Source organism: Hemicordylus capensis, chromosome 1 (assembly GCF_027244095.1).
Source record: "Hemicordylus capensis ecotype Gifberg chromosome 1, rHemCap1.1.pri, whole genome shotgun sequence".
Classification (NCBI taxonomy): Eukaryota; Metazoa; Chordata; class Lepidosauria; order Squamata; family Cordylidae; genus Hemicordylus; species Hemicordylus capensis.
Window position 1 is genome coordinate 216,335,058 of NC_069657.1, and position 17,714 is coordinate 216,352,771.

At 42.8% G+C, this 17,714-nt stretch overlaps 1 protein-coding gene across 7 annotated transcripts in view; it reads right to left on the minus strand.

Annotated features, from left to right (window-relative positions):
• The window catches only part of HECW2 (HECT, C2 and WW domain containing E3 ubiquitin protein ligase 2), a 259,192-nt gene that overhangs the window by 65,783 nt on the left and 175,695 nt on the right, over positions 1 to 17,714 (minus strand). For all 7 annotated transcript variants that reach the window (XM_053283122.1, XM_053283121.1, XM_053283118.1 and 4 more), the window contains 2 exons: positions 12,342 to 12,476; positions 2,965 to 3,067 (listed from right to left, as the gene is read on the minus strand). In XM_053283122.1, coding sequence (XP_053139097.1) covers positions 2,965 to 3,067; positions 12,342 to 12,476 — 238 coding nt within the window. The remainder of the gene's footprint in view (positions 1 to 2,964; positions 3,068 to 12,341; positions 12,477 to 17,714) is intronic.

The window sequence follows — 17,714 nt, forward strand, 5'->3', positions numbered from 1 at the left end:
AGAACATATAACCCGCCTGTCAATAATGCCATGGGCACCATCCAACAGATGACTGCAAGAGTAATTCTCACAGGAACACACTCATTAAAATAGTCAGTGTTACTAAGGCAAGAACCACAGTTCACAAGCAACTCACTTTAACTGTTTAACTTTTTTTAAAAAAGTGATTCGATACAACCCAAATTTATAAGACATTTATACAAACGCACTTTTAAATCACATACACAAAGACACAAAGGTTTTAGTATAGGGACTGATAATTTAATTCTGTCTCCCAAGTCATACCCCAAATTAAAAGATCTTGTATATATTATATAGTCAGCTATTAAACAAAGCAGCCTTTTTCAAAGCCTTACTAAATGCAGCAATGAAGTAATGGGCAGGAGAAGGACCTTAAATCAGCACCAACCATCAAGGAACAGTGCTGCTGAACAAACATTCAGCCACTCCATCAGGTTAATTAGCCGTGGGTGTCTTCCCCACAATGTGACAGCTGCTAAATTCAATGAATTAGCTTCTGTTCTTCAAAGCTATGAATCACCATCACAGAAGCCAATGGATTTTGTCATGTGTAAGTAAAAATCAAATGGACAAGCAGTTTCCAAGACAACTTAGCCCCCTGAAAAGCAAAACTGACATTGAAAGCAATAGTACTGCATGAAGTGCAAACCAGTTCTCAGACTGGCAACTTCTTCTAACTTATATAAATTAGACATTTTACTCAAGGAATAATACCCTCAAAAATATTAGCATGAAAAATCCTACTATTAAACTGCCTAATTTTTCTGTTCTGATAAGTTGTTGTTGTACACCAAGGTGGCAAATAAAGAATACTAAAATAGGGAACACTTAATTTGCTTATTTGCATTCTGTACAGATTCTTGCACTCTGTAGTATGGCATTTGTTCCAACTGATCCTTCTTTTGAGACAGCTTTCATAGTTTTTATCACAAGCCGCATGATCCAAAGCTCTGCAGGACTCCATGTTAATATAGAGCTCCATAAGAAGGGGAGGGGGGCTTGCCCCATAAATCTTCTGTGAATACTTTCACAATGTTTACCCCATCCCTTCCACAATATTAACTGCACATAATAAGGAAGTCACTGCACTCAGTAAGGATGTACACACAGAGCTGTGTGTGCACATCCAACTGTGATTCAATCCCAGCTTCATATCCTGGCTTGTTCTAAAACAATGGTTAGAAGAAGCCAGGATTTGCTAGATTCAGACATTACAGTGAATCCCGGCTTGTTCCAAATCATGTTACAAACTAGAAACCTTCCTCCCTTTGCACAAGAAGGGGAGAAGCATGGAAGAGTGAGGTTTGGGAATATCATACTGAATAAGAATTAAACTGTGGTTCCATGTGATGTCTGAACTGGGCCACTATTACCATTATTATATTTTTAATGGTTCTGACCATTAAGTGTGTCAGGACATTTAATACCTAGAGTCCACTCTAGTTAGACAGTTGTGTGCAGCTGAGCCACCTTTGGAGTCTCATGTTTATCTAACTCAAAGCTTGCCATACTCACTAAGCATTAGGGATGTACACAAATCGATTTTTGAGATTCGATTCAAGTTTGAATTAAATCAGCCTGATTTGATTCTAGCTCAAATCTGCTGCCCTTGAATTTAGGTTGATTCACTTTTGAATTCATTTGGCTGAATTTTTAAGGGCTAGGGGGCACCAAAGTGGATTGGGTGACAGGGCCCCATGGGTGTCAACTGCCACTCAACCCTCAAAGGAATCGGGCAAAGGGGTGAATTTTTTAGGAATTTTTCAGTGTTGTGGATTCTCAGTTGTAAAATAACTTATTCATGAAGAAGTCATTTCCCAACTGAAAATCCACACATAAAAATTCCTTAAAATTCACTTCTCCTGGCAGTGATGGCAGAAGCTCTGAGGGACAAAATGAAGGCTCAAATCACTGAATTGATTCAAGTTAGAATTGAGGGCGATTCGATTTGACCTGGAATCTGGTAAGCATCAAGAGTGATTTGATTCGAGGTCAAATCATTTGAACTGCCCAGATTCGGCCACAAATCGATTTGCACACCCCATGACGCTAGTGCACCAGCTGTGTCCCTTTCTCAAGAACGCAGATCTGGCCACAGTTACCCATGCCTTAGTCACGTCACAGCTGGATTACTGTAACACGCTCTACGTAGGGCTGCCCTTATATCCGGAAACTGCAGCTAGTGCAAAATGCGGCAGCTAGAGTTTTATCTGGAGCTGCCCGATGGGAGCATATCACACCCATTTTGAAAGAGCTGCACTGGCTACCAGTTTGTTTCCAGGTCCAATTCAAGGTGCTAGATTTGACCTTTAAAGCCCTTAATGGTTTGAGCCCTGGATATCTGAGGGACCGCCTGCTCCCAAGGGTTGCTGCCCGCTTGACGAGGTCATCTGAGGGGGCTCTGCTCTGGGTACTGACAATGAGGGAGGCTCGGTTGTCGTGCACGCGGGGCAGGGCCTTCTCTGTTGTTGCCCCCAGACTCTGGAATGATCTCACAGTGGTTATTCGCTACTTAGTCATCACAGCTTTTAGAAAGCATGTTAAATCCTGGCTTTTTACCCAGATTTTTATATAATTATCTCTGCTGCTGCTCTTTGTACTCTGTATTGTTTTTATGTTTTACATTTTTAAATCAAATTTGTTTTATATTTTTAGCTTAATATTTTAATTGTGTCATTTTTACAATCTTGTTTTTAAATTCTGCTGTAAACCACCTTGGGATTGTTTTAATGAAAGGCGGTATATAAATTTAACAATAAATTTAAAATAAAATAAAATGTTATTTATGAAGTTCAAATGTTTTGATAAGTTTTTTTAAAAAAAATAGAAGAAACCTGCAGGAGTAATCCCATGTCCTAGAACAGTCATATAAAAAGCCATGCTAACATGCCAAAGAAAACAAAGGACGGTATCCTGAAAAAAGACTTCATAGTGCAGACATACCCACAGGAACCATGTCCTGATATTGAGCCCTGCTGACTGTATTGAATGTGCTTGATGGCCTTGGCAAAACAGGAGGTCCTGAATGACGAGAGTCCTCTCCTACCTGAAAATACAATCATATTTATTCTCAGGTGCAAAACTGCATATCACATATAACATAGGTAGCACTTCACTTACAAAACCTATTTATATTTTACACCAAGAGAAATAGCAAAATTCCAATGATCTTCCATGATTAAATTCAAATGATTTTCCAGACAAGTTAGAAAAACAAAACCAGACATATGTAGCATTTGCCTACAGATCTATAGATATATTTCTCCTAGTTGTGCCTTCCAAAATGTGTCCCGGCAGCCCAGCTGATTGGCTGGGTTGCGGAGGCGCCTGATTGGCTGGCACACCTGGGAGAGAGGACAATTGGCCAGCGGTGGGGGCAATGGCTGCTGACGGGCCCGGCCTGGCGGCGATGGGTGGTGCAAGGGGCGAGGAGGTGAGGGGCGGGGCAGAGGACCAGCTGAGGAGGCGGCAGCAGTGGCAGGCCCCGACACTGGGGGTGGGGGGGGAGAAGTGGCCGTCCCCAAAGACTGGCAAACGGCTCTTGGCGGGCCCGACAGGCGGCGGAGGTGGCTCTTGGCGGGCCCGACAGGCAGCGGAGGTGGCTTTCGGCGGGCTCGACAGGTGGCGGCATTCGGCCCGCTGGCAGCTGTAGCGGCAGCACTCGGCCCGCTGGCGGCGGTGGCCGCACTCGGCACTTGGCCCCACTGGAGACTGGGCGCGGGGGAAGGGGGGGAGAGGTAGCCGGCCCCAAAGAGCACACAGATGCTCTGTGCGGGGTCAGCTTGTATTAAGTAATATCTGAGGAAATGGCAACCTCAGAATTGTATTATGAAGGTGAAAATCTCCACATTTCCACATTTCAGAATTCTTGGTTAAGATGAAAGGAGAATGTTTTGGATTTGTGAAAACTGTGACTACACCTACAGCTCCACCAAAAAATTTACTAATTTTTAAAAATGGCTTTCCCCTCATACTAGAAGAAAAGAAATTCCCTATCAGTATTTGGGGTGACATTTTTAAATGAATCTTCACCAAATTGGCTTCAGAAGGATTTCTGAAAGCAAATCCAAAGACAGTTTTGCAAAACTATTTATTTATTTATTTGTTTGTTTGTTTGTTTATATTTTATATCCCACTCTTCCTCCAAGGAGCCCAGAGCGGTGTACTACATACTTAGGTTTCTCTTCACAACAACCCTGTGAAGTAGGTTAGGCTGAGAGAAAAGTGACTGGTCCAGAGTCACCCAGCTAGCATCATGGCTGAATGGGGATTTGAACTCAGGTCTCCCTGGTCCTAGTTCAGCACTCTAACCACTATACCACGCTGGCTCTACTGAGGACTCTTCCCCCTTCCTATTTTGATAAACTGTTCCTTAATGGTTTTTCATCAAAATGCACATAGGTTGGAAGGTTAAAGACAGCTGAACCCAAAGAGAGGTGGTTACCATTCAGTATTTTTATTCATGCTCCAGTATGTTCTGAGTTGCAGGAAAAAAGTATGAATAATGTACTGGAGATCTTGAGGCCCCAGAGGAATTACAAGGGTAATTACAGACCACAGATACCATTCTTATAAAGCTATATTCCTGTACTATAAACAACAATACAATACAATAATACAATTCCTTTTTTCAAATACCAGAGTTCTTCTCAAATATATACTGTATATTTTTAAGGACTAAGACTTAACTGGGGTCTGTTTCACCTGATATCAGCTTAGTAAAGTGCTTTTTGCAAGTATAGGAAGGTCAAACTATTATTCTACTTGTCGGTCATGAAAGCTCAATCTGTGCTTTGAATTTACAATATACTTATTTCAACTCATATTAAGCATAAGTTCCACAAGATGAATTCTGTCCATACGGATAGCTAGTTTGAGTTTGAGGTTTTTACCAACGTTTTATATAGCAGTTTCCCACTCTGCGTAGGGATTTGGACTAGAAGTCCTCCAAGTTTCATTCTAACTCATAAAATTCTATGATGCTGTGAAATCAAGATTCGATGCAAATAGTGTGTTTGAAATCTTCACAGGGACAAATGGTGTGATCAGAAATGGTTCAAACACCTTTGTAGCAGACGTTAGTAAAGTACAAAGCACTAAACATATTAATTTCTATGTTCACTTGAATCTTACAGAGGAAGCCAAAGAGCATCATTTAAAACTATCACTTCCCTTCACAGTCACAACTGAGTGCATTTTGCTTTGTAAGAGCAACCTCCAGTTCTGCAATTTCTTGGCTCCAGCCGGTCTTTGTTTGTTACATGAACTTCAGCTTTTTAGGCCTTGGCAGAGGTGCTCTTGCCCCTGGACTTCGGGGCTGAAGTCAAGGGCCTCCATACCCCCTGGGGGCGCCCAAATCCTCTTTAGTCTGTCCTGGGTGGGGTCACGATTGTGACCTGCGCCGGGTGCTTTAGAGACAGAGTGGGGAAAGAAATATGTGGCATGGGAATATGTTAAGTTGCATGTAGAAATGTTTCTACTGATGCATATTTGCAGAAATATACCTGTTTTATACTCTTACATTCTTGTGAGTTCAGTTGCTGTTTGTGCCCTCGAAAACCCACCAGTTAAAAATACTGTTGTGTGTCACAGGGTGTGTGTGGGTGTGGGTGTGGGGGGTGATGCTTAACTTGCAGCTGGGTTGGGAGAGCAAAGGCCTTCAGGCCCTGGCACTAAAATAACGTAGGTGCACCTCTGATGGTGGTGGTTTATGCTCACCTCACTCCCTTTTCTCTCCATCATACTGACAAAGTCTTCACTTTTCACCCAAGCAACTATGTTACAAAAAGCTTTAAAAACAGACCAAACCAATACTGAAAAGACTTCATCACTAAGCAAAGAATCCCAGAGAAGCAAAGAGAGTCTCCAAAAGCAATACTCAAAGCTAGATTTGCAAATTTTTCTGTGGAGGAAAACACTTTTTATTGAAAAGTGGAAAGAACAATCTCCTTCTGAAGTTTGTGCAAGGAAGCAGAAATGCAAGCATTGTTCACTCCAATTCCTAGATATGCTTTCCACATTGTTGGAAGATAAATCCTTCCAAGGCTTGATCTGAAGAACACATCAGGAAGTAAGGCCCAGTGAAATCAACTGCATTCATGTTTAAATAAATGAGACTACAATAATGACACCAATCCAATAAAGGTATTTTAATAAATGGCCCCAAGGTTTAAAAACCTTAAAGGCCTTGCAAACATCTATTGGTTACTAACAGGTTACCACTGTTTTGCAGTGGATTTGTTTCAACATACAAGAGAACCCCATTATCTGCGGGGGTTCCGTTCTGCAGGAGGAGGCACTGAAAGTGAAACTGCGGATAACGGGGCATTAGGGCAATGGGAATTGGGGGGTTAGGTTCCCTAGCCAGTGAAAAATGAGCAAAATGGGCAGGAAGTGAGGGAAACTGGGGGGAAGTGCCCTACCATGCTGTTTGTCCCCAGCCATCCAGCAATGCCCCCCAGACACTGCAATTTTTGTTTTTCTTTACTGTGATTTTAAAGGGGTTTTTAAAAATACAAACAAACCAGAAAATAGCTCCCTTACTTTAAATGGCAGGCAGAAAGTCGACAAAATTGGGGTGGGAGTGCCCTACCATGCTCTATGTGTCCCGAGCTGTCTAGCAATGCCCGCCAAATGCTGCAATTTTCATTCTCCCCCCCCCCACAAAATATCATGTTTTGTTTAAAACAAGAAACAAGCCAGAAAATGGCTCCCTTACTTAAAATGGTGGGTGGAAATGGCCTCGGAGATCATTTCCGCCAACCCCTGATCCACAGATATGCAAGTCTTAACCCTTTAGTTCTCAATTTTTAATGCCTATACTGTGGTTGGGTGGCAATCAGCCAACTGCAGATATGTGAAATCACAGATGCTGGGTCTGCGATTAGTGAGGTTTGCCTGTATACAGCTTTGCTGAGAGAAGAATGAGACAGACAATGAGAATTAAAAAGGCTACATGAAGGGACGTGGCATGCATGCATCAGTTAAGACCAGAATGGATTGGGCACAGGCGCGTAACAATGATAGGGCAAGGGGAGACAGTTGTCTGGGGGCCCCACTGCCTGGAGGGGCACCCCAGGGGCACCTCATGTGACTCCCCATTGCCCCCTGCCCAGCCCCCAGGCCCCTCAGCCACTTGCCCTCTTCGCCGTCTCTCCTGCTTGTTCTGCTGGCCCGCAATCGAAGCAGCAGACCAGCTGCCAAGAGCTCCTTTTCTCCCGCCTCTCAGCTGATCGGCGGGTGGGCGGGGCTTCCACGGAGGCCTCCGTGTAGGCCGCAGTGAAGCCTGAACTCGAGTAGGGCCCAAGCCAGCCAGGAAGGAGGAGGCAGCCAGAGTGTTCTCTGCAGCAGAAGACGCCTTGCTGCCCTGCTTAACCCAGACCAGCATTTGCCAGGTAGAGTGTGAACTCCTTTTTGTGGTTACCTTTCCCGCCGCCCCCCCCCATATATAGGGATCTGCTTGCCATAGGGCTTGGATATGGGGGGGGGGAGGGATCGAGAAGTCTCTGAATATTTATTTTGAAACAGCTGACTTAAAAATGAATTTGCTGACTTAAAAAAACTATCTAAAAAGTCCTATAAGTGGCTTGTTTCATGGCAGAAAATTGCAAAAACTTCTGGAACAGTATTTTATTAATTTTATTTATTCATTCATTCATTTATAAATGCACTTATGTTCAAGTTGTTTTGCAACCCAGAAGGTCTGAGTGAGAACTGTGAAGCATGTGTGGTGCTTTTATTTTATTTTTCTTGTGTGTGAACTGCTCTCCAATAACTTGCAGGGAGTTCTGGGTGCATCTGGCCAACATGTGAATGCAGCACCTCCATTCCAGAGGAGATGTGTCTTAAAGGGCTTTAAAAGCCTCCTGTGAAAAACCTCCTGCAATCAAACTTGACTGAATTTGTTCAGAATTCTGGGGAAACAAACATAGGTTCACCCTGCATGGTTGAAAGTCTCCTTTGCTAATCTGCAGCGAGGGGCCCATTTTAATAATTCATCTTTCTAGTGTGTTCTAGGCATTAAAAGTAATACAAATGTATAGTACTCAATGTATATCACTATATATTGTGACGTGTGTGTGTGTGTATTCAGTGAAATGTATTTGCAGGCAGCATACTTATTTTGGAATATCAGACTTAAATCCTTGGGGGCCTGGGGTGTGCGGAGGCCCTGGACTTTGGGGGGGGCCCATTTTAAAATCTTGTCTCTGGGCCCACTCCAACCTTGCTACGCCCCTGATTGGGCAGTTATTCCTGTAAGTTGCTCAGGAAGACTGGCATAGATAGCTAGTCATAGAGGTCATTCACACAATCAAAAACTGTGTTCTACCTGAGTTTGGGAGCTGCGTGCGCTCCCAATTTTCGGTTGTGTGGAAGGAAGGTAGAAGGAAAACCTGGTAGAAGAGATTGTGTGGAAGCAAGGTAAGAGGAAAAGCTACCCATGTTTTCCTCCTACCTTGTTTCCACACAACTGAAAACTGGGAGCACACACAGCTCCCAAACTCAGGTAGAAGACAGTTTTTGATTGTGTGACTAATCTCACTATGTATCTGGGCAACAGTAAGCTTGAGTCTGAGATATACCTTATGGGCAGTAAGGTAGCCCATTCCCCTCACGGGCAGACACAAAGCAGGTTTCCTATAGCTCGGCTGGATGTAGCTCTAAAAAGCAACCCCACTTGTACCACTCTAGATAGCAGACCCACTCTTGAGCTGCTCCAGCCTTGTTAATGGAGAGGAGAGCTGGTCTTGTGGTAGCAAGCATGACTTGTCCCCATAGCTAAGCAGCATCTGCCCTGGTTGCATCTGAATGGGAGACTTGATGTGTGAGCACTGTAAGATATTCCCCTCAGGGGATGAAGCCGCTTTGGGAAGAGCAGAAGGTTTCAAGTTCCCTCTCTGGCTTCTCCAAGACAGGGCTGAGAGAGATTCCTGCCTGCAACCTTGGATGGAGAAGCCGCTGCCAGTCTGTGAAGACAATACTGAGCTAGATAGACCAATGGTCTGACTCAGTATATGGCAGTTTCCATTGTTCCTAATGTCCCATCCCCCATCTCATCTGAATTGGACCTCTTAAGCACCCTTCCTCTCACATTTTATTGCTGGCATGTTCCATAGTCACACTGGTCCTTCTGTCAAAGAATAAGAAAAATCTTGCCTTCTTTCCTGCCCTGTCTGGCTGACAGTTTGGGTGGAAACAGGGCTTAAGCTACACCCCTTTCTTGCCTCACTCACTCTTGCAAGTCCCTGGGATAACATAGCCAAACCCTCATGCTGCAAGGCAGAATGCAGCACCCCCTCCTGGTTCCCCACAAGGCTTCATTGAAGAGAACAGCCCCCCCCTTCTAATAATAGCTATTTTCTCTATATGTAACCAACTCTTCAGCATTCCGGCTTTTAATAAATTAAGGAAAAGATGTGAGTTTGTATAGGTTACCTTAGAACTTCACAGGTAGTAGAATTATAACATACTGTTGGCCCAAAGACATTTCAAATCAGTGTATAAATATTTATCAAACAAATATATACTTGTTTAAGAGCTATTTCAGTTATTAAAAGGCTGTTCATATTGTAGTAAAGAGCTCAGGTATGATTTCCTTGCCAGAATTATACATGTGTTCCTTTCTCTCCATTTTGACTAGCAGTGAGCCCAGCCCCTCTACAAGGATTTGAAACAGATAACCATATAGAAAGGCATGGTGTGAAAAACAGGCTCCTCCTGTTACAATTGTTCAGTGAATAAAGATGCAAGCGAAGGCCCTCCAGTGGTATACAGGCGAAGTAACGAGGAAATTGCAAAAGACAAAATTGCTACTGCGAAGGTCAGGGTACTTTTACAGAGCTGGCACTGCATGGATTCAGCTGACTCAGGACAAGATGTGACAAACAATTACACACCCGTTGACTGAGAACTCCTGCAGTTTGTCACGGTGTCCCACTTGTGACAGCTAATAATTGTACTTCTAGTGTTTGCATGCTTGTGTTCTGTACCAGGCTCCATAAAGCCAATGCTCAACCAAGAGCTCTGTACTAGGGATGTGCGAAACGTTTCGGATACAAAACGCTTTGTACCCAAAACAGCCTGTTTCGGGTGTTTTGTAGACAAAACAAAACACCCATTTTCCTGATCCAAAAGTTTTGTATACCAAACAAAACGTCCCTGTTTCGGCTACAAAACGTTTTGTTGTTTCAGACCTCCATTTTGTGGTGATCTCTGAGTCAGTCTCCATTTTGTGTTTGACATCTCTTTGAATTTCCCACCCTTCCAGCCTTCTGATCAGTGACCTAACTCATGGGCTGACCTGCTGACAATTCCCTCCTTGTTCCCCATTGGCTCTTTTGCTTCTTCCCACTCTTTACTGACCCCACATTGGCCAGGGAAGGGTTGCTAACCTATGGGGTGCTGGGTTCTGCTGTTTCTGTGGTGTTCTGGGTGTAGATTCTCTGGTAGCATATGAGAGTGGATTCTTGTTTTTCACTGAAAATCTCATATGCTACCAGAGAATCTACAAAGAACACCTCAGAAACAACAAAACCCAGTACCCCACAGGCTTGTGGGGGTGGGGGTGGTTGGCACCCTATGTGCACTACACAACCCCTCGCTCTGGTCAACCCCAGTGCCCCCCAAGTGGAATTATGGGGCTGCTGAAACCTCCATTATTCCCCATGGGAGAAATCTTAAAGACACGTAAACTTCAACAAATCACAAAAGATCAGCCCTTTGCCCAATTCCTTTGAAATAATTCTGGAAGTTTCCTTGCCCCCATTGGGCACTACCACCCACCACACTCTGCTCTGGGTCATCCCTTTCCCCTTGATTTGAAGCGATACATTTGCTGGAATCCCCATTATTCCCTATGGGAAAATTCTTAAAGATGTGTAAACTTAAAAAAAATTCACACAAAAAACCAGCCCTTTGCCTAATTCCTTTGAAATTTGGGTGGTAGCTTCCACCCATTGGACACTACCACCACCACCCACTCTTTTTGCCCTGGGACCCTTTTAAAAAATCCAAATCGATTCGGATTCGGAAAATTTGGCTACAAAACAAAACAGGGCTGATTCGGATTCAGAAAATTTGGGTACAAAACAAAACGGGGATGTTTCAATTCGGATACAAATTGAAACAAGAAAATTCCAAAATGCACACCCCTACTCTGTACCATCTCACAGCTGATGTCTGGATGGCTTTGGTGAAATCAGTAAGAAAGCAGGTAGTTGTTACAGCACCCCTAAGGATCCCTGAACCTGCCTGAGGAGGCACTTGAAGTTTTCAGATAACAAAAGCATAGATAAAAGATCATAGATCAGATAAAAGGACCAGCCCTAGTGTCAGCACATCATCATGAACTGCCATGTGTCTGTCGCAGGCCAGCTGTAGCCATTCAGCTGGCAGGCATTCCTTTGATTGCTCTCCCTGAAGAGCTTGCCAGTGTTTTTGCACCATAGTTTGCTGCTACAGTTTGGCATGGGCTGAATTATTTTCTTTGAGAGACAATATGGTGGTCATGAAAGTGCTGGACGTGAACAGGGAGACCTGGGTTGAAATCCCCTTCCGCCATGAAGCTCATTGAGTGACCTTGGACCAGTCACAATTTTTCAGCCTACTCTAGCCTCATTTCTTGCCTGTGGGCTTCTCAGAGGCATCTGGTGGGCCACCGTGGGAAACAGGATGCTGGTCTAGATAGGCCTTGGGTCTGCATGGAGGTCAAACAAATGGCCTCCGTGCATGTGCGGAGGCTCAAAACGGGCTGAAGAAGGCCCGGTCCAGCCCCAGCCCTCGAGACTCATGGGGAGGCCAGCGCAAGTCAGGGGAGCTACTGCCCCCACCCTAATGGCTGCTAGTAACTCTTTTTACTACACAGTAGGGGATTCAAACTGGGCCCAAGCCAGTTCAAATTCAACCAAGCCAGGGGCCCAGTGCTGAGCCAGTCCAGTCTGAATCTGGTTCAAATTTGAACCGAACTGGGGAAACCAGATTTGTGCACACCCCTAGCTGAGGATAAACTATGCATGCGTTTGTGAATGAGTGTGCGCACGCATGCAGAGCAGAGGGACGAAGACATACATTTCCCTAAGCTTTCTGGAGGAATGGCAGGATAAAGATGTAATAATTTTTTTCTGCCAATCACCTACAATATCATCACAAATTAAGCAATATATTTGTTATATCTTTCAAATAACAAAAATATATTTGTTTTGAAGAACCAACTAGAATACTGAGACAATAATAAATGTGCAAATAGAAGAACTGTGGAAACCCCAAAATCCTGTTTAGTCCTGATCAGCTAACCAGGAAACACAAGTCCTGTGAAGTCTTACCTCACCAGCACTGTGGCTGCGCTGTCGCGTCAAGTGCTGCCGGTGGACCAATGCGCTGGTTGGCCGGCTACTCTGCAAAGGAAGTCGTGGGTCGATGAATGTGGTAGTGCGGGAATTGTGGTCAACGAAAAAAGCCTAGTAAAGCAAGGGAGGGGGGAAAAATAGCATTACTTGACAATCCCCACTGAGACTTGTAGGTATTTTTAACTGCATGTCTTCCTGCATAACCTACATTTGTGAGACGGAAACCATCCAGTGGTTACATACACAGGAAGTCTAAGCTTTAATGATTGCTAAGCCTTGCACTTTACCATGCAACAGGGAACTCTTGAATCTCACATTTATTTTTTGTAAGGCTGAGAACTCAAAGAGACCAAGCAGTCAGCAGGTACCTGAGAAAAAGTCACACAAGGCCTAAGAAAAGGATTAGCTCTGTTTGTAGGAATGTTATCTGGGAAGGAGAAGAAAGGCTGAATTTCACATATTTTTTCAAAACAGGCAGTCAGATATTTGGATTCAGATCACTAATTTCACCTGTATCCAGATAAGATGGCACAAGCATATTCAATTTTTTTAAAAAAATTAAATTAAAATATACTTTTTTAAAAAACCTGCTTACTATGTAATTACAACCACAAATGGGTGAGTACATATGCGAAACATCTGATTAAGTTCCATGGCACAACATGATTACAGGTTGAAGCATGCCTGGTGCAATCTGAGGAGCGCTATTCTAGGTAGGCCAACCCCCCCCCCCAAGCAAAACCCTGGGTAGCCAAAGAAACTGCTGCCAAAAGCAGATTTCAAAAGGCAGCACAAGTCCAGCTGCTTCATAAGCAGCAGCTACATGACCCAGTTGCTTAAACTAGAAAAACTTTAGGCAGTGCAGGACATGAGCAGAAGATCCTCTATCCATGATGCAAACCATATCCCAAATCTGTTTGTTACTTTGCAATATGTCATATTTTTATTCTAGTGGAATTTACTTCCAGATTAAACATGTTTAAGACTATGGCCTTTAAAAAAAACCAGCTACTTTGGAATCTTTGCCATGCTGTTATGCACAAACAGAACTATTTCAAGAACTTGACACTTTACCATTAAGGATTCAGGAAAAGAAATCTGGCATTCGTTTTTTATACAGACATACAACATCAGTGTGTATACAACATCTTAGAGAGTTTCAGAGGCCAAAAATAGACAAGTCCATGCCCCGAAATTGCCTACAATCTACACTATGTAACAAAAGAGGGAGAGGAAGGAGAGATGAATGTGGGTAAATGCTGTTACAGATACATAAAGCTTGGTTACAGTTGGGGATAAGGATGAAGGACATAAATCGAGGTTATGGGGGAAAGGTGAGCATTGAAGAGGAGTTTGAAATGAGGAGGGCATCGTGTGTGCTCTGAGAGGGAGTTCCACACATAGCGGGGTACCCAAGACCCTGAAATTTTTTCTTGGAAAGAGGCTTTTGACAGGTGCAGCTTGTCAGACAGAGGTAAGAAAGGCTGTGCCTGCTGAAATTCCTATTTCTACAGACATTCACAGTCGTCGTTAGCCTGGAGCAGGACTTCTTGCTTCAGAGTAAGGATAACTGTGGATCCCACCCATAGTACAAATTCATTCTGCCATGTATTCTTATGTGTGGTAATAACTGGAGTTTTTACCAAGGTTTTCTGCTCATTCTGCTCATAGTAAATGATGGCTGGTGGTGATGCTGAGTGGAGAAAGTAGACTCCCAAGCTATAGTGTTTCTTGGCTAGAATCTTGTTTTAAGGCAGTTTGTTTTCCTTGCTTTTTCCTCCATGGATTTCAAAACTTCACAACTCCAAATGCTTATTTTGAAAAACATAAAATACTTGCAGTTTTCATCAGCTATTTTTTTTAAATTTTCATTTGTTTTTTATATTTTTCTATTTTATTTTATTTTTTCCAGCCTAGAAACAGTACTGAGAGCTCTCTGAAATAATGTTTTTTTGCAGAGAAGCATGTAATTGTATGAAGAGAACCTGGGAAGAGGGTGTGTATACCCATTTAATCTTAATATGTTCAGGGAATTCGGGGGCTGCTCAACTTTTCCCCCAATTTTACAGGAATTGTGTATATATGCTCACAATGGATACTCCACACACATAACAAATAGGAAAATTACTTGCATGTTTGAAAACCAATGTAAACACCACACTGAGAGCCAGCGTGGTGTAGTGGTTAGAGTGCCGACTAGGACCGGGGAGTCCCGAGTTCAAATCTCCATTCAGCCATGATACTTGCTGGGTGACTCTGGGCCAGTCACTTCTCTCTCAGCCTAACCTACTTCACAGGGTTGTTGTGAGGAGAAACTCAACTATGTGAGGAGAAACTCAACTAAATGCTCCTTGGAGGAAGAGAAGAATATACATGTAATAAATAATTATCAGTATGAGTTGACCCTGGGAACAGAATAAAATGAACTATTCAGAAAACAAAGAAATGGGAAGTAATGAAAAATGCTGCAACAATGCATAGAGGGTTAGGTGGAACTAACCTCTTCACCTCACAGCAAGAAAATGAATAACTAGTGATGGAGAAACCGCAACTATGGAATACTACAAAACTAGCCACAACCATCCACACTGCTGCAGTTCACCACACATTTAAACAGGTAACCAACTCACATTTCCCATGTGGAAAATTGGTTGCCTGTACTTACCCATTACACTTGGCTCACCAAACATAAAAAAATCTGCTGTTATCCTAGCATTATATTCTAAATCTGGCATTTTGGGCACCAGAAATATCACAGGGCTTAAAAACTTGCATCAATCATAAGAATACATTAACACTTTGTGCTGCACCCTTCTATGACGAAAGAGGACTGCATTTGTTGTAGCCAACACTGAGAAGTGCATGTGTTGGGGACTGGAGGGGAATACATGAGCGATCTTCAGGTTAACATTTAGAACTCACAATTGGAATTCTTTTAGTTAAAAACTTGGAATAATCTGTTCAGGGCTTTTCTAAATTGGAGGTAGGGTGAGGTTAAACCAATCAAACTGGGGTCTTTTCATTCGGATTTTGTTAAGTCCAATTTACTTGATGTACTCTGGCTTAACTAGTATATGAATCAGCCTCCTTCTTGCCTGTTTTATCTTATTCAGTCTACTGCATTTAGATGAGCTGGCATTCCAAAGGGCAAAATTTTAATCCAATGAACCCTAAATCAAGCATATACATTGAAAGATAAATTCAGAGCAAGTTTGTCCTGAAGGGAAACAAATGCTTCCATATGAATAGTATTGCATCTGCACAATTCTTTTTCTTAAAAAGCAATTTAGCAAAACGTGTAACACTCATTTATGCAATATATTTTAGCAAACAGGAAATAATGCTTAAGGATTATACTAAATGAATGCAATCATATCTTGTTAGGCATAAGTACTTTGAGGTCAGCCAGTGGCAGTCTACTACATAATGAAACCCAGAATTGCTGCTTTGAAGCTTCATTAGAGAATAGAAGGAGCACTGGAGCTTCAAAGCTTCGGGCTAATCTGGACAATGGCACTGCAGCTAGAAACCGAGCTGAGGCACACCAAAACCCAACAGTCTAATTTTATACCAGCTCCCACCACTGGACACCAGGCAAGGGTGTGGCCTGAACATTTAGGGTGGTTGGGCAGAGAAACAGTGTATTTTGGTTTGGAGAGGCTTCACATTTTCCCCAGATGTGCTATGTGCATTCAAACCAAAGTTCCTGCTTCAAGTAAATTATAAACATTGGAGAGAGAGAGAGAGAGAGAGAGAGAGAGAGTGTGTGTGTGTGTGTGTGTGTGTGTGTGTGTGTGTGTGTGTGTGTGTGTTACACATATGCACACCACATTATTAAGCCAGTCCTGCATGCAAATACCCATTTACCTGGATGAAGACTGAAATGTCAAACACATAAGTAGACCCTAGCCACCAGTGGTTCATCTGCGAGTTTTCAAGACATTACGACCTCCCTCTTTAGGGGCCTAATCCTATGTCATTAATCAGCAGGATTTTGCTGGAGCATCAATGAAAAAATGCTGAGGGCTGATGAGTTCACCCCGAAAAATGCCCACTCAGAAAATCTCATTTTTGCAACCCACTAACCTCTCTACTCCTAGGTCGCCCTCTGTGTCGGCAACTACGGGTGGGACAGATAGCACCCTGGAAAGGGTGGATTCAGCCTAATGCTGTTTATTGTGGACTCCAACCTATGCATTACTTATAAAATCAGAAGGTCAGCCATTCATCAGGTTAACTCTCTGTGCTTTTACTATCAAAACAGGAATGAACTGCTGCACAGTTGTCTGGTAGCCAAACATGAATTAAGCTCCTATTCTGGAATGAATATAAATACATGAAGAATCTAATATTGTGATTTTTTTTTTTGTTATGTTGCATTGTCAGAATCCAGATAAAATTGCTCAGGGGGGCAAATCTGGCCCATGAGGTACCCCTGATATATCATAATTATGATGAAAACTGAAAGCTGCCCTTGATGGCTCAGGAAAGTTAGGAAACATTAACCATGAGCAAAAACATTCAGCCACTCAAGTTAAGCATGCATATATTCTAATAAGAATGGGCAAGTTATACAAGGACTCAATTCACGCAATCCGTTTTGGAGAACAGTTCAGTCTGTAGAATACTGTTCTCCCCCTTGTGCATCTGGCAAAGTAATAGTGTGACCTCTGAAAAGTATAAGCATGAATATGTATTCAATACTTGGTTTGGGCCCCTTTTGCAGCAATTACTGCCTCAATGCGGCGTGGCATGGATGCTATCAGCCTGTGGCACTGATGAGGTATTATGGAAGACCAGGATGCTTCATTAGCGGCCTTCAGCAATTCTGCATTGTTGGGTCTCATGTCTCTCATCCTTCTCTTGGCAATGCCCCATAGATTCTCTATGGGGTCAGGTCAGGCGAGTTTGCTGGCCAATCAAGCACAGTACACTGTATACTTTTCAGAGGTCCGATATTGTTCTATTCTTCAATCCTTGTCTTCTTGGTTCCATGTAATATTCTAATTTTCTGAGATTGTGGATTTGGGGTTTTCATGAGCTGTACGCCATGATCATCACAATTATAACAAATTAAGGCTTGACTTATCTCGCTTTGCATGTAATGCGTCTGTCTCATATATCAGTTTCACCTTTTAATTTGCATTACTGAAATTAATGGACTTTTGCACGATATTCTAATTTTCCAAGTTTCACCTGTATGTCTGGATTTCAAGAGTTTCTATATCTCTTGTCTACTGCATGGTTCCATATACTCTACCAGCTGACTGTTGTTCTCCACTGTGAAATGGATGCCTCACCACCCCTTGAATAGAGTTCAGAATTGCAAGAAGAAGAATATATTTACTG